The 23,793-nt window shown below is 49.5% G+C and overlaps 10 protein-coding genes across 17 annotated transcripts; 3 read left to right on the forward strand and 7 right to left on the reverse strand.

Annotated features, from left to right (window-relative positions):
- Nucleotides 1-140: 140 nt before the first annotated feature.
- On the reverse strand, nucleotides 141-1,800 carry LOC9639493 (signal peptide peptidase-like 1). Its single transcript, XM_002991392.2, has 3 exons — nucleotides 993-1,800; nucleotides 568-768; nucleotides 141-497 (listed from the first exon to the last, which is right to left on the reverse strand). The coding sequence occupies exons 1-3, from the start codon at nucleotides 1,752-1,754 to the stop codon at nucleotides 384-386; spliced, it is 1,077 nt and encodes a 358-aa protein (XP_002991438.1). The 5' UTR covers nucleotides 1,755-1,800; the 3' UTR covers nucleotides 141-383.
- A 618-nt stretch (nucleotides 1,801-2,418) lies between these two features.
- Nucleotides 2,419-4,525, forward strand: LOC9639553 (hydroxyproline O-arabinosyltransferase 1). 2 transcript variants are annotated; one of them, XM_002991332.2, is made up of 9 exons: nucleotides 2,419-3,035; nucleotides 3,123-3,190; nucleotides 3,289-3,490; nucleotides 3,543-3,640; nucleotides 3,694-3,763; nucleotides 3,816-3,887; nucleotides 3,999-4,112; nucleotides 4,173-4,241; nucleotides 4,299-4,525. In XM_002991332.2, the coding sequence occupies exons 1-8, from the start codon at nucleotides 2,640-2,642 to the stop codon at nucleotides 4,233-4,235; spliced, it is 1,083 nt and encodes a 360-aa protein (XP_002991378.2). In that variant the 5' UTR covers nucleotides 2,419-2,639; the 3' UTR covers nucleotides 4,236-4,241; nucleotides 4,299-4,525. The 2 variants fall into 2 exon arrangements, with proteins under 2 accessions (XP_002991378.2, XP_024520973.1); XM_024665205.1 differs by lacking the exons at nucleotides 4,173-4,241; nucleotides 4,299-4,525 and having other exon boundaries at nucleotides 3,948-4,106.
- On the reverse strand, nucleotides 4,269-5,835 carry LOC9639494. 2 transcript variants are annotated; one of them, XM_002991393.2, is made up of 9 exons: nucleotides 5,712-5,835; nucleotides 5,422-5,666; nucleotides 5,247-5,371; nucleotides 5,065-5,181; nucleotides 4,936-5,013; nucleotides 4,789-4,874; nucleotides 4,617-4,729; nucleotides 4,531-4,560; nucleotides 4,269-4,477 (listed from the first exon to the last, which is right to left on the reverse strand). In XM_002991393.2, exons 1-9 carry the CDS (start codon nucleotides 5,803-5,805, stop codon nucleotides 4,391-4,393), a joined length of 975 nt encoding a protein of 324 aa, XP_002991439.2. In that variant the 5' UTR covers nucleotides 5,806-5,835; the 3' UTR covers nucleotides 4,269-4,390. The 2 variants fall into 2 exon arrangements, with proteins under 2 accessions (XP_002991439.2, XP_024520974.1); XM_024665206.1 differs by having other exon boundaries at nucleotides 5,422-5,835.
- A 127-nt stretch (nucleotides 5,836-5,962) lies between these two features.
- On the reverse strand, nucleotides 5,963-6,530 carry LOC9639554 (putative oligosaccharyltransferase complex subunit CG9662). Its single transcript, XM_002991394.2, has one exon. It carries the CDS (start codon nucleotides 6,487-6,489, stop codon nucleotides 6,034-6,036), a length of 456 nt encoding a protein of 151 aa, XP_002991440.2. The 5' UTR covers nucleotides 6,490-6,530; the 3' UTR covers nucleotides 5,963-6,033.
- Nucleotides 6,531-6,569: 39 nt separating this feature from the next.
- Nucleotides 6,570-10,526, forward strand: LOC9639555 (linamarin synthase 1). Of its 3 annotated transcripts, XM_024665199.1 has the most exons (18): nucleotides 6,570-6,757; nucleotides 6,812-6,971; nucleotides 7,022-7,096; nucleotides 7,151-7,218; nucleotides 7,277-7,345; nucleotides 7,399-7,423; nucleotides 7,471-7,499; nucleotides 7,552-7,594; nucleotides 7,642-7,752; nucleotides 7,804-7,917; nucleotides 7,970-8,110; nucleotides 8,157-8,236; nucleotides 8,292-8,331; nucleotides 8,385-8,492; nucleotides 8,550-8,630; nucleotides 8,682-8,804; nucleotides 8,857-8,899; nucleotides 8,969-9,084. In XM_024665199.1, exons 1-17 carry the CDS (start codon nucleotides 6,582-6,584, stop codon nucleotides 8,893-8,895), a joined length of 1,482 nt encoding a protein of 493 aa, XP_024520967.1. In that variant the 5' UTR covers nucleotides 6,570-6,581; the 3' UTR covers nucleotides 8,896-8,899; nucleotides 8,969-9,084. The 3 variants fall into 3 exon arrangements, with proteins under 3 accessions (XP_024520967.1, XP_024520968.1, XP_024520969.1); XM_024665200.1 differs by lacking the exons at nucleotides 6,570-6,757; nucleotides 6,812-6,971; nucleotides 7,022-7,096; ... (10 more) ...; nucleotides 8,385-8,492; nucleotides 8,550-8,630 and adding exons at nucleotides 9,549-10,096; nucleotides 10,148-10,526 and having other exon boundaries at nucleotides 8,736-8,804; nucleotides 8,969-9,502; XM_024665201.1 differs by lacking the exons at nucleotides 6,570-6,757; nucleotides 6,812-6,971; nucleotides 7,022-7,096; ... (10 more) ...; nucleotides 8,385-8,492; nucleotides 8,550-8,630 and adding exons at nucleotides 9,567-10,096; nucleotides 10,148-10,526 and having other exon boundaries at nucleotides 8,736-8,804; nucleotides 8,969-9,502.
- On the reverse strand, nucleotides 10,258-20,065 carry LOC112342802 (pentatricopeptide repeat-containing protein At4g39530-like). The gene is made up of 2 exons (XM_024665198.1): nucleotides 18,088-20,065; nucleotides 10,258-10,280 (listed from the first exon to the last, which is right to left on the reverse strand). Exon 1 carries the CDS (start codon nucleotides 20,045-20,047, stop codon nucleotides 18,254-18,256), a length of 1,794 nt encoding a protein of 597 aa, XP_024520966.1. The 5' UTR covers nucleotides 20,048-20,065; the 3' UTR covers nucleotides 10,258-10,280; nucleotides 18,088-18,253.
- Nucleotides 10,455-12,415, reverse strand: LOC9639496 (linamarin synthase 1). 2 transcript variants are annotated; one of them, XM_024665203.1, is made up of 4 exons: nucleotides 11,868-12,415; nucleotides 11,264-11,811; nucleotides 10,896-11,213; nucleotides 10,455-10,512 (listed from the first exon to the last, which is right to left on the reverse strand). In XM_024665203.1, the coding sequence occupies exons 1-4, from the start codon at nucleotides 12,391-12,393 to the stop codon at nucleotides 10,504-10,506; spliced, it is 1,401 nt and encodes a 466-aa protein (XP_024520971.1). In that variant the 5' UTR covers nucleotides 12,394-12,415; the 3' UTR covers nucleotides 10,455-10,503. The 2 variants fall into 2 exon arrangements, with proteins under 2 accessions (XP_024520971.1, XP_024520970.1); XM_024665202.1 differs by lacking the exon at nucleotides 10,455-10,512 and having other exon boundaries at nucleotides 10,800-11,213.
- On the forward strand, nucleotides 20,061-20,946 carry LOC9639497 (tankyrase). Its single transcript, XM_002991336.2, has 2 exons — nucleotides 20,061-20,276; nucleotides 20,339-20,946. Exons 1-2 carry the CDS (start codon nucleotides 20,155-20,157, stop codon nucleotides 20,802-20,804), a joined length of 588 nt encoding a protein of 195 aa, XP_002991382.2. The 5' UTR covers nucleotides 20,061-20,154; the 3' UTR covers nucleotides 20,805-20,946.
- Nucleotides 20,944-22,614, reverse strand: LOC9639498 (pentatricopeptide repeat-containing protein At4g02750). Its single transcript, XM_002991397.2, has one exon. The coding sequence runs from the start codon at nucleotides 22,612-22,614 to the stop codon at nucleotides 20,944-20,946; it is 1,671 nt and encodes a 556-aa protein (XP_002991443.2).
- A 24-nt stretch (nucleotides 22,615-22,638) lies between these two features.
- Nucleotides 22,639-23,782, reverse strand: LOC112342803 (traB domain-containing protein-like). Of its 3 annotated transcripts, none has more exons than XM_024665208.1 (8): nucleotides 23,738-23,782; nucleotides 23,614-23,676; nucleotides 23,484-23,570; nucleotides 23,331-23,435; nucleotides 23,177-23,281; nucleotides 23,041-23,129; nucleotides 22,872-22,986; nucleotides 22,639-22,813 (listed from the first exon to the last, which is right to left on the reverse strand). In XM_024665208.1, exons 3-8 carry the CDS (start codon nucleotides 23,550-23,552, stop codon nucleotides 22,658-22,660), a joined length of 639 nt encoding a protein of 212 aa, XP_024520976.1. In that variant the 5' UTR covers nucleotides 23,553-23,570; nucleotides 23,614-23,676; nucleotides 23,738-23,782; the 3' UTR covers nucleotides 22,639-22,657. The 3 variants fall into 3 exon arrangements, with proteins under 3 accessions (XP_024520976.1, XP_024520977.1, XP_024520975.1); XM_024665209.1 differs by having other exon boundaries at nucleotides 23,484-23,560; nucleotides 23,738-23,755; XM_024665207.1 differs by having other exon boundaries at nucleotides 23,331-23,443; nucleotides 23,484-23,560; nucleotides 23,738-23,749.
- Between the last annotated feature and the right edge of the window lie 11 nt (nucleotides 23,783-23,793).

Here is a 23,793-nt window from a genome sequence, read left to right on the forward strand (position 1 = left end):
CTCGTGTCAACATTGGTTGCAATTTCGACGTCCAACATATCTTGCATCATTCTCTTCGGTCAGTAAGTCACTTCCGTCAGTCACTCCTTCGATCCTCACTCATGCATGACTAGATTTTTCTTGTCGCTCGGGAAAGCCCAGGAATCTCGAGCGCGTCATTATCGCCAAGCCAAACTCAACGAGTTTCGCTGAGTCCTGACTGAAAGCACAGTTTCTTAAGTCTCGTCATTCATACGTTTTCGGTCATGATGATCCTGGTTTTGCTTTGTGTGTTGTTAAGTGTTGCTTGCAAGTTGGTAGTCTAAGCTTATCCGACGAGATCATTGAAACTTCCTCTTGTTATAATCCTGGGAAAGAATTGTCGCTCCTCGTTTCCAGATCGATCAGACCACGTCCAGCTGTGATTTGTCGCTCAGCCTGCTGGATCCATTCCAGAGCTCGTTAAAGTCGCCTCTCATCCAGGCGCAGAGCATCACGGGTCCTAAAGTCGACGGTACCTTCCCAAGGATGGAAAAGAAAAAAGATCACCACAGCGCAAGGATGGCGTTGAAAAGAGATCTTACTTACCAGGTAGAGAAGCGCTGGTTGTGCCGAGTGAGTTAGCAAACCTGCTGCTAAGGCACAGATCAAACCGATGGTATAACCGCACTGAGCGTACCATGTGTACTTGTGCTGGTTTTTGGGCGACGGTAACTCCGAGCCCCGGGCTTTGGTGCTCTTGCGGTGATCAAAGCACACCACCAGTGCCACCAACATGCCTGGAATTGCCTGAAAGCACAGATCTCTTGTGAGTAGACTAAACAAAAGAAATAAACAAAAGAAAACAAGTCTAGCGATCTTAGAGGAACGAAGAGCATCAGAAAAGATCCAGAGTCAGAATCCAAGAGTTGAGAGAGAGAGAGAGAGAGAGAGAGAGAGATCCAATGGCACCCGGGATATGAGAGGAGCGCCACCTTCCTAGAAAACTAGAGAGAGAGAGAGAGAGAACGGACCATATCTCCAAGGCCGAGCATGAGATAATCGCCGACAGCGTTCCCGGCGGCGCCACCGATCAAATGCCTAGGAAACACAAGCTTGACGGGCATATCGAGCTGCTTGGTGATGGATCCCAGGCCCGGCAGATTGAGCTTGTCCGCGACGGTGCGCACTGGATTGGAAGCCTGCTGCGTCGCCACGGACACCATCACATTGGCGCCAAAGAACCTCTCAGACCAAAACACCCAAAACACGTCATACACGAACAGGCACGCCAGGAGGAGCGCGCAAACTCTCACGTTTGGGAGGCGGATGTGGCACACGAACGCCACGCAGATGGAAATCCCCAGGAGATTGTTGAGCAGCCAATGCCCCGAGACCAGCCACAGCGCGATCGCGGTCGCGGTCGCGGCCGCCACGAGCGGGGCTTGGATTCTGGGAGAGCCCAGCCGGGCGGCGTAGGGCGCGATGCAAAACGCGAGCGATGCCGCGGCCATGGCGGTGGTGAGGAGGGTAATGATCTGCGAGACGGAGGAGAAGAGGTAGAACATGAGGAGGAGGCTGCAGGAGCTGGCGAGGGGGATCATGAGCGCCTGGGAGCTATCTAGGGTTACCGACGACGCGCCGATGATCATCTCCTTGCTGCTGCTGCCACCGCCGAGCGCGATCTCATGGCCGAGGGCTCTGTGCGCCGAGGCGAAGACTACCGCTGCGGCCGTCGAGATCAGCGCCAGAGAGGACGGCTCCAGCAGGTATTGGAGCTTCCAGAGCGGCTCCATTTTCTCCTCCCTCTCGCGCGCGCGCGCCCTAGTGTGATCTGATTTTAGGGCTCTTCACATCACCCTGTTTTTAGGGTTCTTAGTTAACTTCCTTTCTTATATTGTTTTCGAGCTCGTCTTCGGTTGGGATCTTGGGGATCAACGCTGCGCGGCATTGCACGCACGGGCTCCCGTAGTAGGAGATGCTCCCTGGATGGCAGTAGAGGCGGCAATCGCTGGGAATTAGCATTTTCCTCTGCTTGAGATTGAGGAGCTGGATCGTTTGACCCGCGAAATGCCGCGATCGATCTGGGCAAATTTGCGCGAGAATTGCTGCTGGAGAGACCAGTCGATCTATCAATGTGCCAATCGAACTGGTGATTCCAGGTCTCTCAAATCGATCAATACATGACAAACCTGGGATTGTTGGTGCATCCAACAAGACACAAAGAATTGACATGATCAATCCAAGGAACCCCATGCAGCGCGTGCGAGAAGAAGGCGATAGCTTCAACTCCCAGAAGAAGATGGCGAAAGAAAACACGCAAGAAAAGAAGTTTATCGGGTGATTTGTGCGAGGTTTGACCCCGTGGACCGGTCAATGAAAGCTGACCACTCTCGTGCCACGCGGCACGGGCTAAATGGTCACATGCCCGGATGGATCCAACGGCTGACGCACATAGGGCCTACCTTCTAGGTATTGTCGCTCTCTTTGTAAGTGCGTGCTCGCTAGCTGCTCGTCCCTCGCGAGCTTGCCCCCGCCGTGACGATTCAACCCAGGAATTTTGCTCGCTAGGGTCAGATCGACGCGGAAAGAATGCTGACCGGGCTAAATCCGCGACGAATATGGCCTTAGATAGAAATAGGCGCTGCCGCTGCTTAGGATCATCGGGATAGCGCAAGGTCATGGCGCTCTCCAGGATCTTCCTCCTCCTCTGCCTCTTCCTCGTCGCGTCCGTGCTCACCTATCAGTCCCTGAGCGTGGCGCGGAGCTCCGCGGTGCGAAATTTCGGCCGATCGCGGGCAGCCGGCGCCGCATCGTCGGCTCTCGTCTCAATGCCGCGGGATTTCGCCAAGGCGCGGCGCAGGGAGCGGCGCTTCCACACCGCGGTCACGGCCACATCGGCGCTCTACAATCGCTGGCAGTGCCGGATCATGTACTACTGGTACAAGAAGTTCAAGGACGAGGCTGGATCCGAGATGGGAGGGTTTACGCGTGTGCTCCACTCCGGGAAGCCCGATAATCTCATGGACGAAATTCCCACCTTTGTGGTCGACCCTCTCCCCCCGGGCATGGATAAGGTATGCGATCACAAAGCTCTCTCTCGGGCTTCTTTGGGATTGGAGTTCCTAGCGATCGTTGACTTGAAAGCTTTTTTCTTCGTCCAGGGATACGTTGTTCTAAACAGGCCCTGGGCTTTCGTCCAATGGTTGCAAAAGGCCAACATCGAAGAGGAGTAAGTTCTTTTCTCTTGGAATCCACCGGCTGTTGGTCTTAGAATTCATTCAATGCTCATGGCTGGTTTTTTCCCTTTCCTTGTTTTCTTGTTGTCAGGTATATATTCATGGCCGAGCCGGACCATGTCATTCTCAGGCCAATTCCAAATCTTGCCATAGACGACATGCCTGCAGCGTATCCATTCTTTTACATCACGCCCAAGTCACACGAGAAGTTGCTTCGGAGGTACTTCCCCGAAGATAGAGGACCCATTACTAACATTGATCCAATTGGGAACTCACCCGTGATCATCAAAAAGGTAGCTCCTGTTGTTTTTTTCTCTCGTTAAGCATTGGCTACGTCGCTTGCAGTCACATCTTCTAAGAGTTGCGCCGACTTGGGCGAATGTATCGCTCCAACTTAAAAACGATCCGGCCGCAGACAAAGCGTTCGGCTGGGTTCTAGAAATGTGAGCGGGAGTTATTTGTCACTACCTGTGTTGTAATTTTCCATCTTTTACAGGTATGGCTATGCTGTTGCTTCGGCTTTGCATGGGATCCAGCACATACTGCATAAGAATTTCATGGTTCAGGTATGTACACTCGATCTTTCTGTAAGAAACTTAGTAGACTCTGCGTTCACAGCCGCCGTGGGACGGCAAACTAGGCGAGGTGTACATGATCCACTACACTTACGGATGCGACTACACAATGAAGGTAGTGCTTTGGTGTGGTTTCCTGCGCGCACACCAGCCTGCTGATTGCATCATATGGCAGATTTCTTGGTGGTGAAATATTTCTCACGCAGTGCTGGCTACGGTTCTTTAGGGAGAATTGACTTACGGCAAAGTCGGGGAGTGGAGATTCGACAAGCGTTCCTACACTCAGAAGGTCATGCCCCAGAATCTGACGCTTCCACCTCCAGGCGTTCCAGAAACAGTGGTATGAATGATCATGAAAGTTTTCTTTGTTTGAGCTTGTTTCTAATGCTTTGCTCTCCAGGTGAGATTAGTACAGATGGTAAATGAGGCCACTGCAAACCTTCCAAACTGGACAATGCAGTGAGTGCTGGTAAGTCCACGCAAATTCTCACTGTCGTTTGCTCAAACTGGGATTTTGGAATTTCAGCTAGGCTCGACAATGGTACATAGCTAAATTTTTGCGAAATCTAAGGACGTATAAGGAGACTGGGACCCCATTTTGTCAGCAAAGGGAATCTTTCAAATAAACTTCTTTCCAATCGAAGCCGTGCCGAGCAAATCGCTGGTGAGATAACCATAGTTTTTAGCCCGCTCGAATATTTCTTTCTGCCAAAAGTTGAAAAACCGCATTAAAGTTTTAAGCATCTTGCGACACCAACCTGGAGCATTTGCGTAACGTCACCATTTGTCTGCGAGAAGAGATCTCGATTAAAAAACTGAGGTAAAGACTAGAAATCGCTCTAACCATGAGATGCAATGGTTGCCAAGTGCTTTGGCTCCATTGTTTTGGATCGAAGTTGGCATTCCATGGAACTGGCATCTTGATGCTCCTCACAGGCTGGATCAAACTCAAACTATCTGGAAATGCGAGAGAAAAGGGAAATAGGATCTGTAAGCGTGGTTGTTTGCTCGCTTACTGGTCACGAAGGCTTCTTTCCACGAGGATCGCTCGTCCCAAGAAGGGCTGGTCTCGCTCACTGGTATGCTCGTATCGTGACAAATCCTATCGGGAACACCGAAAGAGAAGTTGGAAGAACGTAAGCTTGAGAAAGCTTCGATTTTACTCAATGACTAGTTGCCGGATCGTCCCAGGTAGAACTCCGTTTTCCAGGGCAGCGGTTTTGACAGTGACTCTGCCATCACTGGGGGAAAGGAAAAGGATGAGCTTAGAACGAGAAAAGCACAAAACTTACGAGCTTAAAACAACGAAGAAATTGGATATGGATCCCTCCAGCAAGTGCTGGCCATCGTTTGAGAGGACCACTTCGGTGGCATTCTCAGGCTTGCATTGCTCCAGCACTTGGCGAGCACTGGAGAAATCACTCGTGAGAAAAGCTTGTAGGAAGAAAGATCGAAAGAGAAAAGTTTACATTACCTTACCCATTGCGAAGACTTGGCGAGAGGAAGCGGGCGGCTAGGCCCCATGACAGCAACGCTGGCCGTGTTCACGACGATTGCAGGGACGAAGCTTGAGATATGGACAGAAACGTCGAGAGATCTCTGCGAACAGGGAATAGAAAAGGTGGAGCTTCGCCATGAAAAGTGATTACCTCATCGGAATGACGAAGATGAACAGTCACAGCGAGCTCCTCTTTCTCACTCCGTCTCTTCAATGCTTCTCCCAGTCCCGCACGTAAGGACGGATTCAAAAGCTCGGGAAGAGAATGGGAGCTGGGCGATGGCGAAAAAGTCCCGGTTCTCAAGAGGCGAAGAGACTGAGCGAGACGAGCAAGATGCCTCTCCCAGAGGAGCAAACGAGCTCCTCGATCAGCAGTCCGGGTCACGGTGAAAGCACCTGAAAGTCGAGAGCTCCGGATAGCTTGGAAGAATTCGTGCTTACCTTCGGGATGGGAGCGAAGAAAAGACGTGACTTGCCCTGGATCATGCTCCTGCAAAGCTCCATTCTGGACGAGAAGGCGCCATCCAGAAGCCATTCGTGAAAATTTGCTGCCAAGATCGGGAGAAATAGCGCCACCTCCTAAAGTACTAGCAAAAGAAACAAGTCGTCTCTAGCAGTCGTGACTCGTGATCTCAGACGAAGAAAAAAAGTAATTGTTGTGCCAAGTCAAAGACAAGCTAGCTACCAGAAGAAGCTCAAGAAACCAAAAGAAAATTTTTGAGAGTAGTCAAAGAGTTTATTCTCTCATCTCTCTTACCCCTTTCTAGTGGAGGTAAGCTGGAATTTTAATGCGAATGAAGAGAACGCTCATCGCATAGGCGATCACCACTGCCGCAATTCCACCCAGCCCAAATGACATCCTCACATTCTTGCTCCAGCCCTTGTGCGTGGCCAGATCCAGCGCCACAATCCCCATTCCACCAAGAACAAACATAAATCCCGACGACAAACCCTCGATAATGTACTGCCCATTCACTCGCCCCGGCAAGAATACCACTGGACGGATCGCACCTGTTACTGGATCTTGGCGGCTGCCGATCCCTGGCGGCTCCACAATCACATCGTAGATTATCCCAGAAACTACGAGAAAATATGATGCTAGCACCAGGAAGAAGGCTGTCATCGGCGATGGCAGCTCCGGGACCAGCGATCTAAGGCGCATTCGAGGCGGCCGAAGCCCCTTGTAGATCAGCCGCACCGCATGTTCCACTGGATCCATCGCCTGCCCCTGTTTCTAGGGTTCCGCAACCCCAATTTAGGGTTCTTGAGCCAATTTGAGGGTTTTAGGGTTCTTGCTCGTTGGCTAGTCCGATGGAGCGCATTGAGGATCTTCTCGTTGCTGGGGGTTACTTCCGGGCGCGGATTTCGAGTCTCTCGCCCTTCGACAAGCTTACGGGAGGCCTGGCGTGGTGCATTGCCGCCAGCAATGTGGACGTCGACTACGATCATCTAGACTACAGCGATGATCTCATTCTTGGAGAGAAAATGTAAGCTCCGGCTTGACTTCTACGGGTTTTTTTATCGCTTTGTCTGTGGTTTAGAAAGATTGGAGAGGCGATCGAGTCGGCTCTCCAGAGAATGGGGTGTCCCTATCCTCTTCAAGCGCATCAAATCCAGGGGTTGGATTATCCGGCTGTGTTGCCAGTCGTTCAATGGCTTGTCAAGCGAGTTCTAGACACTCGCAATGAAATTGGAGACCTGGTAAGGTTTTCTTCTCTTTTCCTTTTGTTTAACTCGTAGTTCTTGCACAGCTCCGGAGATACTCTCATTTCCAGTTCAGTAAGAACTATGAGCTGCCGATACAACATCGATCCAAAGACTATAACGTATCATTCAGTGATCTCAACAATTAGAAAACCACTCTTACTTTTCATATACAGGACACTATACGAGCGCATGCTGAAGATCCTCAGTCGGGACACTTGCAACACATTTCTCGACAATCCAGGTTTTGTCTGACATTCTTCGTTTTCTCAACTCTTCCATAAAGCTTCTTGTTTTTTCAGGAATTTGCAGTTGTTCTTCGACAGAAATATACGCGCGGAGTACACAGTCCTTAAATACGGGTCGAAGAGGTAAGCCTACTTATACGCTTTGTTCTTACAAGTTTTAGATAAACTCTGTCTAGTGCTCAATCTGAAGCAGTCTCTAAGGTATGGTGAACATCTTTTACATCCGACTAAAACCGATGAAACGACAGCAATGGGAATTGATTGAAGCTTCTGAAAGGCAAGTATAGATCTACTTGTTTCATTTGATCTCTCATAATTCCACTTAACAGCAAGTTCGATGGCGAAGTACACAATGACCCTTATGACCAAAAGGTAGGCCTGCCTGTGAGTCTGAGTTTTCTTATTTCGCCTCTTTGTAGATTGACGAATTGAGAAACAAGCTCGAACGAAGCAAAGAAAGGCTCTCGGTTCTTGTTCATGGCATCAAGAAAGCTTCTTTGTTAGATAAGCGGGATCATATCGACGAGCAGGTTTGTGGTTTTGTTTCCGCTTGAACAAAGCTTGATTTTTTGCAACTGCAGACTAGAGCAAAGGAAAGCGTTCTATCCGAAATAGCTAAGCTGCGGATGTCTTCTGATGTTTCGAAGGATCAAGACACACTGGACAACGTCATAGGAGCATTGAAGTTGTTGACGGTTTCTAAAACTCATATCACTCCATGCTCAACTGCTAAGAGTTTATTTTCAGCTTCTGGAAAGAGAGAAGGTCGCGTTTGTGGAAGCGTCTAGAGACGATCGAAACAGAATGGAGAGGCAACTAAACAGCCTGAAAGAGTCACTTTCAACGGCCGGGGAGAATATCCTTGAGAAAAAGACATGTCTTAGGAAAGTAAGTCACTGATCCTTACCGTCTCTTGCTGAAAAGATTTTTTCAGGAACTCGCAAAACTAAGTCGTGATGTTGTTGTTCTTAAACGTCGCGTGGATGATGTTCCTACACAATTGGAACTTATACAGTAAATTTTTTTCACCTCGAAAAAGTGTGAGAATGTACTTACTCCTTAGTAACAGATACGAACGATGTTTTATGGAGCTCTACGTGAACATTCAGGTGAGCTTTTTACATTCACGACAATTTGTTTATTTTCCTTCTCTGGTGAATAGGCCAAGCTACGCGAGACTCGGAAGTATTATGCGTCCTACAATGCTCTTGTTGAAGCGAATGAGTTATCACTGAAGGAAATATCTCTACTGAACTCGATAAATGACCAGGTCCTTAACGCAATTATCATTTCATTGTGATGAAAGACGAGATTCTATTCAATGCAGTACGAGAAGGCGATGGCAACAAGCGAGGGTCGTCCCAGATTTGTTGAATCCATGCAAGAAATATCGAAAGGGGCACAACGGGTCAGTGGCTTACTCTTTCGTTATCCTTGCTAACTCTCGTCAACATTGCAGAAGCTTCAAAAGATGGAGAACCGCTGCTCCGAGAAGAAGACCACGTATGACAGTCTGAAAACAAAACACGGAGCTGCAGTTGCAAAACGACGTCAATACTACGCACTTTTGAAGCAACTTCAGGTAGTATTATAGATGTCGCTGATACATATCCTTCTTACGTTTCTAATCGCAGGAAGAGTTTACCCGGAATGAAAAGCTAAAGACTCAATGACATCGTAAGCTACTGTCTTCTTTCTCTTTAAAAATTATATTTATCTGCTAGCGACACTAATAAATCCCTCTAGACGTGCAACAACCAAAAACGTGTGTACATCGGAGTCTAGCTATGGAGGAGAAGAAGCAGCGACCACACTTGCTAGCAGTTCCATTTCCAGCTCTGGGCAACATCAATCCTATGCTTCAACTGTGTAAGACGCTCGTATCCAATGGATTTTTCATCACTTTCTTGATCTCAAACAAAAGGGAGACTTTTATAGCTACTGAGCAACAAGCTACTGGTCAGCATTTGAGATTTGTCTACTTACCAGATGCTTTCATTCCAGAAGCCTTCTCCGTCACTACGGTTCCGCTCCAGTTTGCTGCTATCTTGGAAAAGAAGCTCAAATTGGCGGTGCCAGAGATTATTCGAGATATCATGACAGATGATTCTCTGCCTAGAGTGTCTTGCATACTCACCGACGTAGCAATTACTAGCCTTCAAGACGTCGCTCACCAGTTCGGGATTTGCAAGGTCTCTCTTTCAACATTTTCTGCTTCGTGGCTTAGCATCGAGAATGGTCTTCTTGTGCTTGAGGAAAATGGACTCCTGCCGCTAAAAGGTACTTTTTAATCTATTCCACTTGAGTTTTTATTATATTTTTTCAGGCACTTCGAGGATCATAGATTTCGTACCCGGCCTCCCTCCAATTTCTGGACGGGATTTTCCTTCGCATCTTCAGGAAGTTCACGCCGTAGATCCCGACTTCTCTCTCCGATATACCAGGAACCAGATCATACAGAGAGACGCATTGGTGTTTATAAACTCTTTTCACGAGTTAGAAACATCTCAGCTTGACCAGCTTGCTAGAGACAATCCACGGTTCGTTCCAATCGGTCCATTGCTCCCGTCATTTGCATTCGACGGCCAGGTTGGAGTGGACGAACTCGAGCAGGAGAGGTGTGGTTTTTGGACTGAAGATATGAGCTGCCTCGACTGGCTGGACGAGCAGCCATCCAAATCCGTCATCTACGTCTCCTTTGGAAGCCTGGCCAGTGCTTCTCCTGACCAAATCAAGCAGCTCTATACAGGACTCGTGCAAAGTGATTATCCTTTCCTTTGGGTGATACGACCAGACAACGATGAGCTTCGAAAACTTTTCGATGATTCAAGTTATGACAAATGCAAGTTTGTTTCCTGGGCTCCTCAACTCAAGGTAAGCTTCTTCTTTTACCTCTTTTTCTTGCTTAATATGTCGTCCACACAGGTTCTCAGGCATCCTTCCGTGGGTGCGTTTCTCACTCATTGTGGATGGAATTCTCTTTTGGAGACGATCGTTGCTGGAGTCCCCGTGCTTGGATGGCCTTTCTTGTTCGACCAGCCACTTAACTGTGCGCTCGCTGTGGAGCATTGGAAGATTGGCTTTCGCTTGCCACCGAGTCCAGATGCCACAATCGTTGAAAAGGCAGTGAAGGATATGATGGGAGAAGCAGGCCAAATGTGGAGAGACAATGTCACGAAGCTTGCCATCTCCGCGAAAGATGCAGTCTCTGATGGAGGTCTTTCACATCGAAACTTGGAAGCTTTTAAGTGTAAAATGGAGATTGTTTCATAAAACCAGATTTACTTAAACTAAACTGCCGGCAGAAGCTCTACAGTGGCCAGCAAAGACGGGGCAAAGATCACGACATTCGAAAGATTTCCAGCGATCCTGGACCGGAGAAGCGAAATTCATCGGCTTTACCTCGCGAAGCCGGCCCAGCCCTGGAATCGACGCGCAAGCTCCCATTCTACCCTAGCCAAGCTTCTCCGTGAAATTCATTCAAATACAATGAGAGGTTCCTTCGAATATGCGGATGCTCTTGATTCCTAGAATATGTTTTTTACATAGACAAGCATTGGGCCGCTGTTCTTCCTTCTTTGTTTCATCGCTGCTGGGCTCTTCTCCTCATTAGAAATGCTTAGTTTGTGGTGTTTCACTGACTGCTTTAGTTTTATGCCATTTTACACTTAAAAGCTTCCAAGTTTCGATGTGAAAGACCTCCATCAGAGACTGCATCTTTCGCGGAGATGGCAAGCTTCGTGACATTGTCTCTCCACATTTGGCCCGCTTCTCCCATGATATTCTTCACTGCCTTTTCAACGAGCGTGGCATCTGGACCCGGTGGCAAGCGAGAGCCAATCTTCCAATGCTCCACAGCGAGCGCACAGTTGAGTGGCTGCTCATACAAGAAAGGCCATCCAATCACGGGGACTCCAGCAACGATCGTCTCCAAAAGAGAATTCCATCCACAATGAGTGAGAAACGCACCCACGGAAGGATGCTTGAGAACCTGTGTGGACGACATATTATGCAAGAAAAGAGGTAAAAGACGAAGCTTACCTTGAGTTGAGGAGCCCAGGAAACAAACTTGCATTTGTCATAACTTGGATCTTCGAAAAGTTTTCGAAGCTCATCATTGTCTGATCGTATCACCCAAAGGAAAGGATAATCACTTTGCACGAGTCCTGAATAGAGTTGCTTGATATGGTCGGGAGAAGCATTGGCTACGCTTCCAAAGGAGACGTAGATGACTGATTTGGATGGCTGCTCGTCCAGCCAGTCGAGGCAGCTCATATCTTCAGTCCAAAAACCACACCTCTCCTGCTCGAGTTCGTCCACTCCAACCTGGCCGTCGAATGCAAATGACGGGAGCAATGGACCGATTGGAACGAACCGTGGATTGTCTCTAGCAAGCTGGTCAAGCTGAGATGTTTCTAACTCGTGAAAAGAGTTTATAAACACCCATGAGTCATTTTGTATGATCTGGTTCCTGCTATACCGGATAGAGAAGTCGGGATCTAAAGGGTGGACTTCTTGAATTTGCAAAGTAAAATCCCGTCCAGCAATTGGAGGGAGGCCGGGTACGAAATCAATGATCCTTGAAGTGCCTAAAAATTAATTTAAAGAAAAAATCAACTCAGACTGGAATAAAAGAAAAACATACCGTTTAGCGGCAGGAGTCCATTTTCCTTGAGCACAGGAAGACCATTCTGGATGCTAAGCCATGAAGCAGAAAATGTTGAAAGAGTCACCTTGCAAATCCCGAACTGGCGAGCGACGTCTTGAAGGCTAGTAATTACTACGTCGGTGAGTATGCAAGACACTCGAGGCAGAGAAGGATCTGCCATGACATCTTGAATAATTTCTGGTACCGCCAATTTGAGATTGTTCTCCAGAATAGCAGTAAACTCGAGCAGAACCGTAGAGGCGGATATGACTCCTGGAAGCAAATTATCGGGTAAGTAGACAAATCGCAAGTGCTGGCCTGTAGCCCGTTGCTCTGTAGCTATAAAATTCTCCCTTTTGTGTGAGACCAAGAAAGTGATGAAAAATCCACTGGATGCGAGCCTCTTACACAATTGAAGCATAGAATTTATGTGGCCTTGAGCTGGGACTGGAACTGCTAGCAAGTGTGGTCGTTGCTTCATCTCCTCCATAGCTAGACTGCGATGGACACACGTTATGCACATAAAACCAAAAAAGATAGTCTTACACGCCTCTAGCGATTAGAAGCTATCTAGAACCATTATTAACAAGAACATTTAAAATTCAGGGGTAGCTGCGCACAAACCTGTTACTGGCTGTCAACGAGTGAGCATGTGCTCTTTGACAGAACTGTTCTGGTGGTTACATGTTCTCAGAATCCTGGCTATAACTCTTTTTGATCCAACAGCCACCGATAGTCTGATTAACTTATTGCCCCCATAAAGAACCAAGAAAAGATTAAATGAGTACTGAAAATTGTTATACATTGAAATGCATAGGCTATATTCCTATATTTTTTAAGGTTAATAACACTTTATTAACTATTTAAGAACAACAAATGTCTTCTGTGAATGGACCTCTCACGCCTGCCACACACAAAATTCCATATATAAAAAGGATTTTTGAGATTTCATTAATCTCTTGAGCAACGATCAGAACTAAAAATACAAAGTGTTCTACTATCCTCGTTGAGGGATGCTTGGTGTGAAAGATACCTCTTGCTGCATAACAGGGATGCTAAGAGATGACAGTACCTCATCAAGGCTCATGTTTGAGAGGCTTAAACAACATCTTTGCAAGGAGCTCTTGCCACAACATTCTAGACTGTGAGTGAAGATTAGCAACCCACCCATTGATCCTCTGTAGACCAAAGTTCATCAAGCAGCAAGCCTGTAGCTTAAAGCCAAGAGGTATGCAGTGATCATCACTTTAGTTTAAGTAAATTTGGTTTTATTTCGTCCCAGATATTGGATCTTTAGCAGAGATCGACATTATCTATCCACATTTGTCCTGCTTCTCCCATGGTATTCTTCATTGCCTTTTAAACGATCGTGGCATCTAGACTCTGTGGCAAGCGAGAGCCAATCTGAAGAGAAGAAGAGCAGAAGCTATGATGGACAAGGACGACTCGAAGGATAGTCCTATATAATATCATAGATATATATACATGATCAAGAGACATGCCTCTAGCCTACACCTGGATCAGTGAAGTGGCACTACTGCCACCTAGGATCATGTCATAGAGAGCATAGGATACTCTGTCAGCGCCTCTACTTGCAGCCCTCAGTGCCTCGTCCCTCCCGGCACTCACCTCTACAATGTCAAGTGCCCAGCAAGGCTCTGCTCAGGACCTCTGCACGCCCTAGCGCCTTGCTCAGCACCCTAGCACAGTCTTTGCTCAGCCAGTTTCTCACACCAGCGCCTCACTCAGTGCTCCAGTACCACTCAGTGCCTTAAGCCAGCCCTCTCTCAACACCTCTGCCAGCGCCTCCACTCGATCACGCCCTAGGGCCTTGCTCAGCTTGCTAGTGCCATTATCTTGGTGCTCAGTGCAGTGCAGTGCCAAATCTTGGCACCTCTCAGCCACATCCAGTGGCTCATCATCATCCTCATTGGCCTCCTCCTCAGCCAATGCCATTGTCCTATATAATATCAAGAGACATGCCTCTAGCCTACACCTGGATCAGTGAAGTGGTACTACTGCCACCTAAGATCATGTCATAGAGAGTGTATACCTCAACACTCCCTCTCAATCTCGATGACATGAATCTGAGATCACTCTCCCTCTACATCCAAGCACTCTATTGTATCCACAATAGGAATCTGTCTCCCTCTCAGAAACTTACAGCTCTACCTTTCTAGAACCTGTGGCCTAGATGTCCCATGGCCACCTCTCAGGATCTCCCTCTCAGGAAACAGAAAACACTTGTCTAAACACAACAAGGATGGACCATGGAATACCTCTGATCTCTCACTATCCTTGGCTGAAGCTCCCAATGTCTTAGCCTCGATCAAGCCTCCTCGGCCAGAGTCCTAACAACTCTCTCCCTCTGCTATGGAGCCCTCTCACAGCCCAACACTCAGCATTGCCTCTGCCTGCTTGCCTTTGGATAGCAGTCTAATGCTCCATATGTGCTCCTCTGTCCAGCCCACCAGTGCCCTAGCAATCCAAGCCCTCATGCCTCTTTAGTGCCTTGTGCCTCTATGCCCAGCACTCACCTCTGCTCTCTCAGCGCTTGTGCCAGCACCTTAGGACCATGCTCAACACCCTAGCACCTTGCTCAATGCCTCTAATTGCAATCTCTACTTGCCTAGCCCTCTCTCAGCACCTCTACTAGCACCTCTCTGCTTGTGCCTCACACCTCTCTCAACGCCTCTGTCAATGCCTCAAGGCCGTTCTCTAACACTAGCACCTCACTCAGCACTCCAGTACCACTCGGTGCCTCAAGCCAGCCCTCTCTCAACGCCTCTACTAGTGCCTTCGGGCCAATGTCTACTTGATCACGTCCTAGTGCCTTGCTCAGCTCACTAGTGCCATTATCTTGGCACTTAGTGCATTGCAATGCCAACTCTTGGCACCTCTCATCCACGTCTGGTGGCTCATCATCATCCTTCGAGTCATCCTTGTCCATCATAGCTTCCACTCTTCTTCTCTTCATGGTATCGAAGCCTTGAGGGCTTCAGATCCTGGGACAATGGTGCTGCCCGAGGAGGAGGCCAATGAGGATGACGATGAGCCACTAGACGTGGCTGAGAGGTGCCAAGATTTGGCACTGCACTGCACTAAGCACCAAGATAACAACACTAGCAAGTTGAGCAAAGCGCTAGGACGTGATCAAGTAGACACCAGCCCGAAGGCACTAGTACAGGCGCTGAGAGAGGGCTGGCTTGAGGCACCATGTGGTACTGGAGCACTGAGTGAGGCACTAGTGTCAGAGAGCAGCCCTGAGGTGCTGATAGAGGTGCTAAGAGAGGTGTGAGGCACAAGCAGAGAGGCATTGGCAGAGGTGTTGAAAGAGGGCTGGGCAAGCAGAGATTGTGATCAGAAGCACTGAGCAAGGTGTTAGGGTGCTGAGTATGGTCCTAAGGTGCTGGCACAAGCACTGAGAGAGCAAAGGTGAGTGCTAGGCATAGAGGCACGAGGCACTGAAGAGGCATGAGGATTTAGATTGCTAGGGCACTAATGGGCTGGATAAAGGAGCACGTATGGAGCATTGGAGTGTTGTCTAGAGGCAAGTAAGCAGAGGCAATGCTGAGTGCTGGGCTATGAGAGGGCTCCATAGCAGAGGGAGAGAGCCATTAGGACTTTGGCTGAGGAGACTGAGATGATGGGAGCTTCAACCAAGGACAGAGGTATTCTGTGGTCCATGCTTGTTGTGTTTAGATAAGTGTTTCCTAAGAGGGAGATCTTGAGAGATGGCCATGGGACGATCTAGGAGGTAGAGAGCCATGGGTTCTAGAGAGGCAAAGCTATAGGTTTTTGAGAGGGAGACAGATTCCTGTCATGGATATGATAGAATGCTTGGATGCAGAGGGAGAGTGATCTCAGATTCATGTCATCGAGATCGAAAGCCCTCACACTTCAGCATTGAGCTCGTGCTCTTTTGTAGCCCTTTCACAGCTCAGCACTCAGCATCGCCACTACTTGCTTGCCTCTGGACAGCACTCCAATGCTCCATACACACTCCTCTGTCCAACCCACCAGTGCCCCAGCAATCCAAGCCTTTGTGCTTCTACACCCATCACTCACCTCTAGCCAGTGTCAAGTGCCCGGCACCTATGTTAGTGCCTCTGCCTTGCACACCCTAGCGCCTTGCTTAGTGCCGTAATGCAGACACTGCTCGGCCAGCCCTCTCTTAGAGCCTCTGCCAGCACCTTCGTGCCTTGCTCAGCACCCTAGTGCAGTCTCTGCTCAGTAGCGCCTTAGGTCACTCTCTCACACCAAGCCCTCGCACCTCTGCCTGCAGCCCTTAGTGCCTCGTGCCTCTACCCTACAGGGTCCAGCGCTCACCTCTGCTTGGTGCCTCTCTCAGCGCCTCTGCCAGCGCCTCCAGGCTGGTCTCTGCTCGATCACGCCCACCAGTGCCTCAGCAATCCAAGCCCTTGTGCCTCTTTGGTGCCTCATGCCTCTACACTCAGCATCACCTCACGCCTTGCTCAGCTCACTAGTGCCGTTATCTTGCGCTCAATGCAGTGCAGTGCCAAATCTCAGCCACATCTGGACACACCTCAAGGCTCTGATACCATGAAGAGAAGAAGAGCGGAAGCTATGATGGACAAGGATGACTTAAAGGATAATTGTATATAATATTATAGATATATATACATGATCAAGAGACACACGTCTAGCCTACACCTGGATTAGTGAAGTGGCACTACTGCCACCTAAAATCATGTCATATAGAGCATATACCTCAACACAATCTTCCAATGCTCCACAGCAAGCGCACAATTAAGTGGCTGCTCGTACATGAAAGGCCATCCAAGCACGAACAATAGTCTCCAAGAGAGAATTCCATCCACAACAAGTGAGAAATGCACCCATGGAAGGATGCGGGAGAACCGACATATTAAGCAAGAAAAAGAGGTAAAAGAAGAAGCTTACCTTGAGTTGAAGAGCCCAGGAAACAAATTTGCATTTGTCATAACTTGGATCTTCGAAAAGTTTTCGAAGCTCTGGTCATATCACCCATAGGAAAGGATAATCACTTTGCACGAGTCCTGAATAGAGTTGCTTGATATGGTCGGGAAAAGCACTGGCCATGCTTCCAAAGGAGATGTAGATGACTGATTTGGATGGCTGCTCGTCCAGCCAGTCAAGGCAGCTCATATCTTCCGTCCAAAAACCACACCTTTACTGCTCGAGTTCGTCCACTCCAACCTGGCCCTCAAATGCAAATGACAGGAGCAATGGACCGATTGGAACGAACCGTGGATTATATGTTTCCACGCTCGCCAGTTCAGGATTTGCAAGGTGACTCTGATTTCGTACCCGGGCTCCCTCCATTCACTGGACGGGATTTTTCTTTCCATGTTCAAGAAGTCCACCCCATAGATCCTGACTTCTGTATCCGGTATAGCAGGAACCAGATCATACAGAGTGACGCAGGGGTGTTTATAAACTCTTTCCACGAGTAAGTTTTGGTCAAGCCCAAAACTTTGATATCTTTCTTGTCATGGAAATCGATCCAAAAGTCCAATTCTTTTTAGTTTTTTGGAGAAATAGAGGAATGCTCACTAAAGAAAAAAGACACAATGGAAAAAATATTACATCTGAGTCCAGAAAAAAAGAAGCTGTTTACATATACCTTGCTCGATGTGAGATGGATTGTGGCTACTGGCAGTGAACGATGTGGCGCATTGGCAGAAATCGTCCAGACATCCCTGTGCTTTTCACTCTGGAAAGAAGAAAAAAGAGAGTCGATCAAGCTATCGATCATCAAGAACATATCTTACGGGATGAGAGGGAATGGTAAGATCAGAGATTATTCGAGATATCATGGCAGATGATTCTCTGCCTAGAGTGCCTTGCATACTCACCGACGTCCTTCAAGACATCGCTCGTTCGGGATTTGCAAGGTCTCTCTTTCAACATTTTCTGCTTTGTGGCTTAGCATCCAGAATGGTCTTCTTGTGCTCAAGGAAAATGGACTCCTGCCACTAAAAGGTATGCTTTTCTTTTATTCCAGTCTGAGTTGATTTTTTCTTTAAATAATTTTTTAGGCACTTCGAGGATTATTGATTTCGTACCCGGCCTCCCTCCAATTGCTGGACGGGATTTTACTTTGCAAATTCAAGAAGTCCACCCCTTAGATGACTTCTCTATCATGTATAGCAGGAGCCAGATCATACAGACTGACGCATGGGTGTTTATGAACTCTTTCCACGAGTTGAAAGACCTGTGGAGCATTGGAAGATTGGCTTTCGCTTGCCACCGAGTCCAGATATGCCACAATCGTTGAAAAGGCAGTGAAGGATATGATGGGAGAAGCAGGCCAAATGTGGAGGGACAATGTCACGAAGCTTGCCATCTCCGCGAAAGATGCAGTCTCTGATGGAGGTCTTTCACATCGAAACTTGGAAGCTTTTACGTGTACAATGGAGTATGGACTTCACTTTCGTTGTGCTATTAAGAACATTGGCCATGAGCATGTAGGCCGCAGAGTCCTTGGCATTGAGCCTCTCGAGAGCCTCGAAAGCAATCCTCGCCACCGCCAGGTTCCTCCACTTTTGAGACGCCGCAAGAACACTCGTCCAAGTCACAGCGCTGGCCCCCATTGGCATCGATCTGGCCAGCTCCACCGCCGCCTCGAGCTGGTTGCCTCTCCCCAGCAAATCCACCATGCAATCGTAGTGCTCCACACGAATGGTGCAAGCTCCATGCTTTGCGCGATCGAGCATCGCATCGAAGTATCTTTTTCCCAGCTCCACAAGCCCCTGGTGGCTGCAAGCCGTGAGAACGCACGTAAAGCTTATCTCGTCCACCTTGAGGCCCTGCTCTTGCATTGCGTGGAAGAGCTCCAGCACGGCTTTGCTCTTGCCTTGACGGCTATGCCCCGCGAACAGTCCGTTCCATGTCGCCGAGTCAGTCATAGCCATGCAATCGAAAAGGTGGTGCGCGGAGGCGATGCTTCCACACCTTCCATAAACGTCTACTAGAGAGTTTGCGAGAAGTGGCTCAGATTCTAGCCCGCACCGACAAATCCTCGCGTGAAAGAAGGCTAGTTTCTCGATGTTGGCCAAGTTGCCGCAGGCTTTGAGAGCCGCGGTGAAGGCTTGGGCATCCGGCTGGAAGTCACGCAGGAACTCCGAGAACAAGTCGAGAGAAAGTTGCGACTCTCCATTCTCGACGTATCCAGCGAGGAGCGAAGTCCACGAGATTGGAGTGTGGAGCTTCATCCTGTCGAAGACTCCACGGGAATCCAGTAGGCTCCCACACTTTGCGTACAAATCCACCAGCGTGTTGCTCACAAATACGTGCGCCTCGGATCCTTGTTTCAATGCCTCGGAGTCTAGATCCATGGCTTTCTCCAGTGACACCACCTTGACGAGCTTCCCATTTACGTCTACGCCAGCTTCTTTAGATGCTAGACTCATGCAGGCTTTAAGCCCAGTAACAAGCGCGCCAACGTCGAGTTTGCAGCCACTTTCCACCATCTTTGAGAGCAAAAGAAGCCCAATCTCAACTTGCCCATTGACGGCAAATGCAGACACTAGAGCAGTCCAGGAGATTACATCTCTTTCAGGCATTTTGTCGAAAACTTTGGCAGCGTCCAAGGTGCTACCGCAGGTCCCATACATGTCTATCAAGCTGTTGGCCACGAAAATGTCTATGCGCCCGCGAGAAACAGCCTTGGAGTGGAGTTCCATGCCTTTGGCAAGAGCCCCGAGCTTCGCAAGCTCTCCATTTGATACCACTTGGCCCGTTTCTTTCACTGCCAGGCCACTACAAGCCTTGAAAGCAGCCACAAAGGTTCTGCCGTTCAAAGACTCCAGACCCAAACGCTCGGAGACGGACGAAAAGATCTCTAGACAAAGTTGCTCGTCGCCGTTTTCGGCATAGCCAAGCAGCAACGCGTTCCAGGACACCAGGCTGTGGCACGCCATTCCGTGAAAAACACGAGAGGATTCCTCCATGCTTCCACACTTTGCGTAGAGATCGACGAGGGAATTCAAGACAAAGATGTCGAGATGGAAGCTTTCGAGGAGCTGAGAGTGGACGAGCCGAGCCCTCTCCAGGCTGTGTAGTTTGAGAAGAGTGCCTCGAGTGATCTGTGCATTCTCTTGAGCTGCGACGGAGACGCAATCTTTGATTGTGGCCATGGCTTCTCTGGCAGCTCTTTTGAATCCTCTCGACATTCATGATCTAAAATGAAGGTTTAGTTAAAGGTAGAGCCCTAGTTAGAAGATAAAGGTATAAAGTTAAAGGAAGGACCCTAGTTCTGTGAAATTAGGGTTCATATCTTATGGTGGAGCAGCAGCAGAGTCTCCATGACGCGGCCAGGGCGGGCGACTTGGATGCGATTAGATTGGCGCTGGCGGCGGATCCGGACGCTGTGAACAAGCGCGATCGCCACTCCCGCACACCGTATCCTTTGTTTCTTCAATCTCTTGCTTTGGTTTCTTGACGAGCCAGGAATGGGCATCCAGATTGCATCTGGCAGCGTGGGCGGGACACGCCAATGCCGTGAAGCTCCTCTGCGAGGCGAAATCTCCTGTCAACGCCGCGGCGATGGATGATATGTCGGCGCTCCACTTCGCGTGTCAAAAGGGCCATCTCCAAGCCGTGAAGGAGCTCTTGGGCGGTGGAGCCTCCATCAATTCGCATTCCAGAAAGGGGCTCACTCCACTGCACTGTGCTGTCCAGGGCAACCACAAGGATCTTGCAACTTACCTGGTGAGGCGAGGGAGCAATCTCTCCGCCAAGAACAAAGCAGGGAAGACTCCCGGCGATCTTGCAAGCTCCGAGCTGCGCGAGGCCATCGAGGGCGAGAGCCTGGCTCTCAAGGCCAGGAAAGAGGCCAAGGCCGAAGAGCGAGCTGCCAAGGTCCAAAAGACCGCCAAAGTCTCTCTCACTCACTTAGAGCAAGAGGATCACGTCGAGCAAGAGGATTGAAAACATAGGACCTCTCACCTCGAGCAATACAAGATCGATCGAAGATCACCACTGCGAGTGAGAGGATCACGAGCAAGAGGATTGAAAGTATAGGATCTCTCACCTCGAGCAATACAAGGTCGACGATATGAATCGAAGATCACCGCAGCGAGTACATGCTAGAGAGCATCACATACGGCGTTCCATCCTCGGGTTCTAGCTCCGCCACAAGCCGGGCAGCTCTGTGACCCTGTTCGTCCATCCCCTCCACTTGGGTCTTGCAAGCGCTCAGCAAGTGCATCCACGAGTAAACATCCGGCTCGAATGGCATCGCCGCCATGAGCTCCTCCGCCGCCACCAGCCTCCCGGATCGTCCCAGCATGTCCACCATGCAAGCGTAGTGCTCCATCTGGGCTTCCACTCCAAAGTCTCCCACGCCAAGCTGGAAGTAAGCTCGGCCGCCGTGAACCCGCCCGGCGTGGTTGCAAGCGCACAGCACGCTCACCAGCGTCACCTCGTCCGGGCTCACGCCTTCGAGCGCCATGGCGTGGAAGAGCTCCAGAGCTTGCCTCCCGAGCCCCTGCTGCGCGTAGCTCGCGATCATCGCAGTCCAGGATACCGCGTCCTGCGTGTGGAGCCGCTCGAGCACCGCGCGAGCCTCGCGCAGGCTGCCGCATTTCCCATACATGCTGATGAGCGAGCTCTCGACTTTGGAGTGGTAGAGCACAGAGCCACTCTCGGCGATGGCGGCGTGGACCATCCTTCCATCGCTAACCGAGGCCAAGTCGCCGCAGGCCTCGAGCGCGCTGATGAACGCGACTTCGTCCGGCCTCTCGCCCTCCAGGATCATCCTCCGGAAGGTGAGGAGCGCCTCGTCGAACTCGCGGTTCCGGCAGCACGACGAGAGCATCACCGTCCAGGACACCACGTCCCGCCGCTTCATCCTCTCGAAAGTCTCTCTCGCGTCGGCCAGGCTCTGGCACTTACCGTACATGTTGACGAGCGAGTTCTCCACCGCGAGCTCGCCGGTGAATCCGAGCTGGGCGATGCTGGAGTGGATCTCTCGGCCTCTGGCCAAGCTTCCCAAGTTGGCGCACGCATCCAAGCCCCCCGTGATCGTCACTGCGTCGCCCCTGACGCCTTCCAAGTCCATGACGCCGAAGAGCCTCAGTGCCTCGGCCGAGTCTTCGTTTCTCACGTAGGCCGCGATGAGAGCGTTCCAGGACACCACATTCCTCACGGGCATCTTGTCGAAAAACTCTTTCGCTTCTTGCAAATGCCCGTGTTGGGCATAAGCCGTCACCATGGAGTTCCAAGTCACGACGCTTCTCTCGCCCATCTCGTCAAACAAGTCGCGAGCTTTCTGGAGATGGCCTTTTTGGGCATACGCGGCGATCATGGTATTCCACGAAGCAGCGTTTTTCCTCGGCATCTTATCGAACATACTTCTCGCCGTGTCCATATCCCCTCTCTGGGTATAAGCCGCGATCATGGTGTTCCAGGTCACTTCACATCTCTCGGTGGCAGCATCAAAGAGTTCCCTGGCACCTTGAAGATGGTGGCTCCTCACGTAAGCGGCGATGATCATGTTCCACGTATAGAGGTTCCTGTGTCTCGGCCCGGTGCCATCGAACACTTCTTTGGCGTCCTTGAGGCTTCCACACTTGCCATACATTTCGATCAAGAGGTTTCGCAGGAAGCCGTTCTTGTCGAGGCCGGCAGTAGCGATTTCAGCGTGGACACGCTTGCCTTCTTCCAAGTTTTTGGAGCTCCCACACTTTCGCAGGAGGGGAGCGTAGTGATCCAAGTCGTGAGGACTGATCGAGATCATGGAACATCAACCTCTTAACGAGCCAGAAAAATTACCAAAAGAATTACTGTACAGTCTTGATGCCTGCTCTTGACAGCATCCATCTCTTTCCTATGTAGAAGGCGATGGCAACTAAAACCAAACAGAGAGATCCAACCCACCAGCGAACTCCCCACGATGTTTTCTCGGGAACTTCGGGGACTTCAAGCAAAGCATCGACCTGCAAAAGGCAATCAATCAATCACTGCTAGAAAAAATGCGAAGGCAAAACAACACACCTCGATCGGTGGTTTGGTCCAGTTGGCAATGATCCCTGGAACGTGACCTTGTCCGACAACCGCAACAACGGAGGCGTGCTTGCTGCACGCGCTTCTCAGTGTTGAAGTCATGAATCTGCTCGAGCAAGCCAAAGCAGAAGAAGATTTACGAAGCGTACATCGAACTTACAAGTCTCTTTCCGTCAGGAGAGCGTTTATAAGCGAGGGAAAACTCTTGACATATTCTCCCAGGAGCTTTACAGTGTCCTCGGAGAGCTCCTGAAGCAAAGTATTTAAGGGAACTGCTCTATAAAAAGTTGGCAAACCATTTTGTCAACCCACGGTAGGCAGATTATACTCAAGAGTAAACTCCCGCCCAGCTTCATCTTTTGCCACAGTGTCAACCCCGCCGTAGCTCGTTGTAGTGTAATCTAAAGACGAACAAGTCACTAGACTGACAAAAAGTCATACACTACTTACCGAGGCAAGCCGGTCCCCGAGAATAATTTCCGCATTGCACGCGCGTCCTGTATTGTAAGCTCTTCGGAATTCGTCCCCCGGTGAAACTCCCAGCCTTTGAGCAACCTGAACGTCTATAGGTTTGAAGTGATTTACACCTACGAGGAAGGATACCTTTGCGAGGAGGTAAGAATACAAGTTTCCAAGGGTATTCCCTTGCTTTGATCGCCAGGCTTCTAGCATCTTCTTTACTGTGGGAATCTGAGAGGAAAACAAAATGAAATACTAATCCATAAAAACGTACTTCATGAATCGTTGGTTGCAAAAGCAAAGAGCGTCGTTCACTGCATAACTCAAGAAAAACTGCCTGTTCACGAAATGAAGAACAAAAAGGTGAAATGTAGAACAAAAAGCGAAGAAAGCTAAACCTCTGGTTTGACGAGCTTGATCACGGCTTCAACGAGATCGCACGACTCCTGCTATT

Source organism: Selaginella moellendorffii, unplaced genomic scaffold (genome assembly GCF_000143415.4).
Source record: "Selaginella moellendorffii unplaced genomic scaffold, v1.0 SELMOscaffold_119, whole genome shotgun sequence".
Taxonomy (NCBI): Eukaryota; Viridiplantae; Streptophyta; class Lycopodiopsida; order Selaginellales; family Selaginellaceae; genus Selaginella; species Selaginella moellendorffii.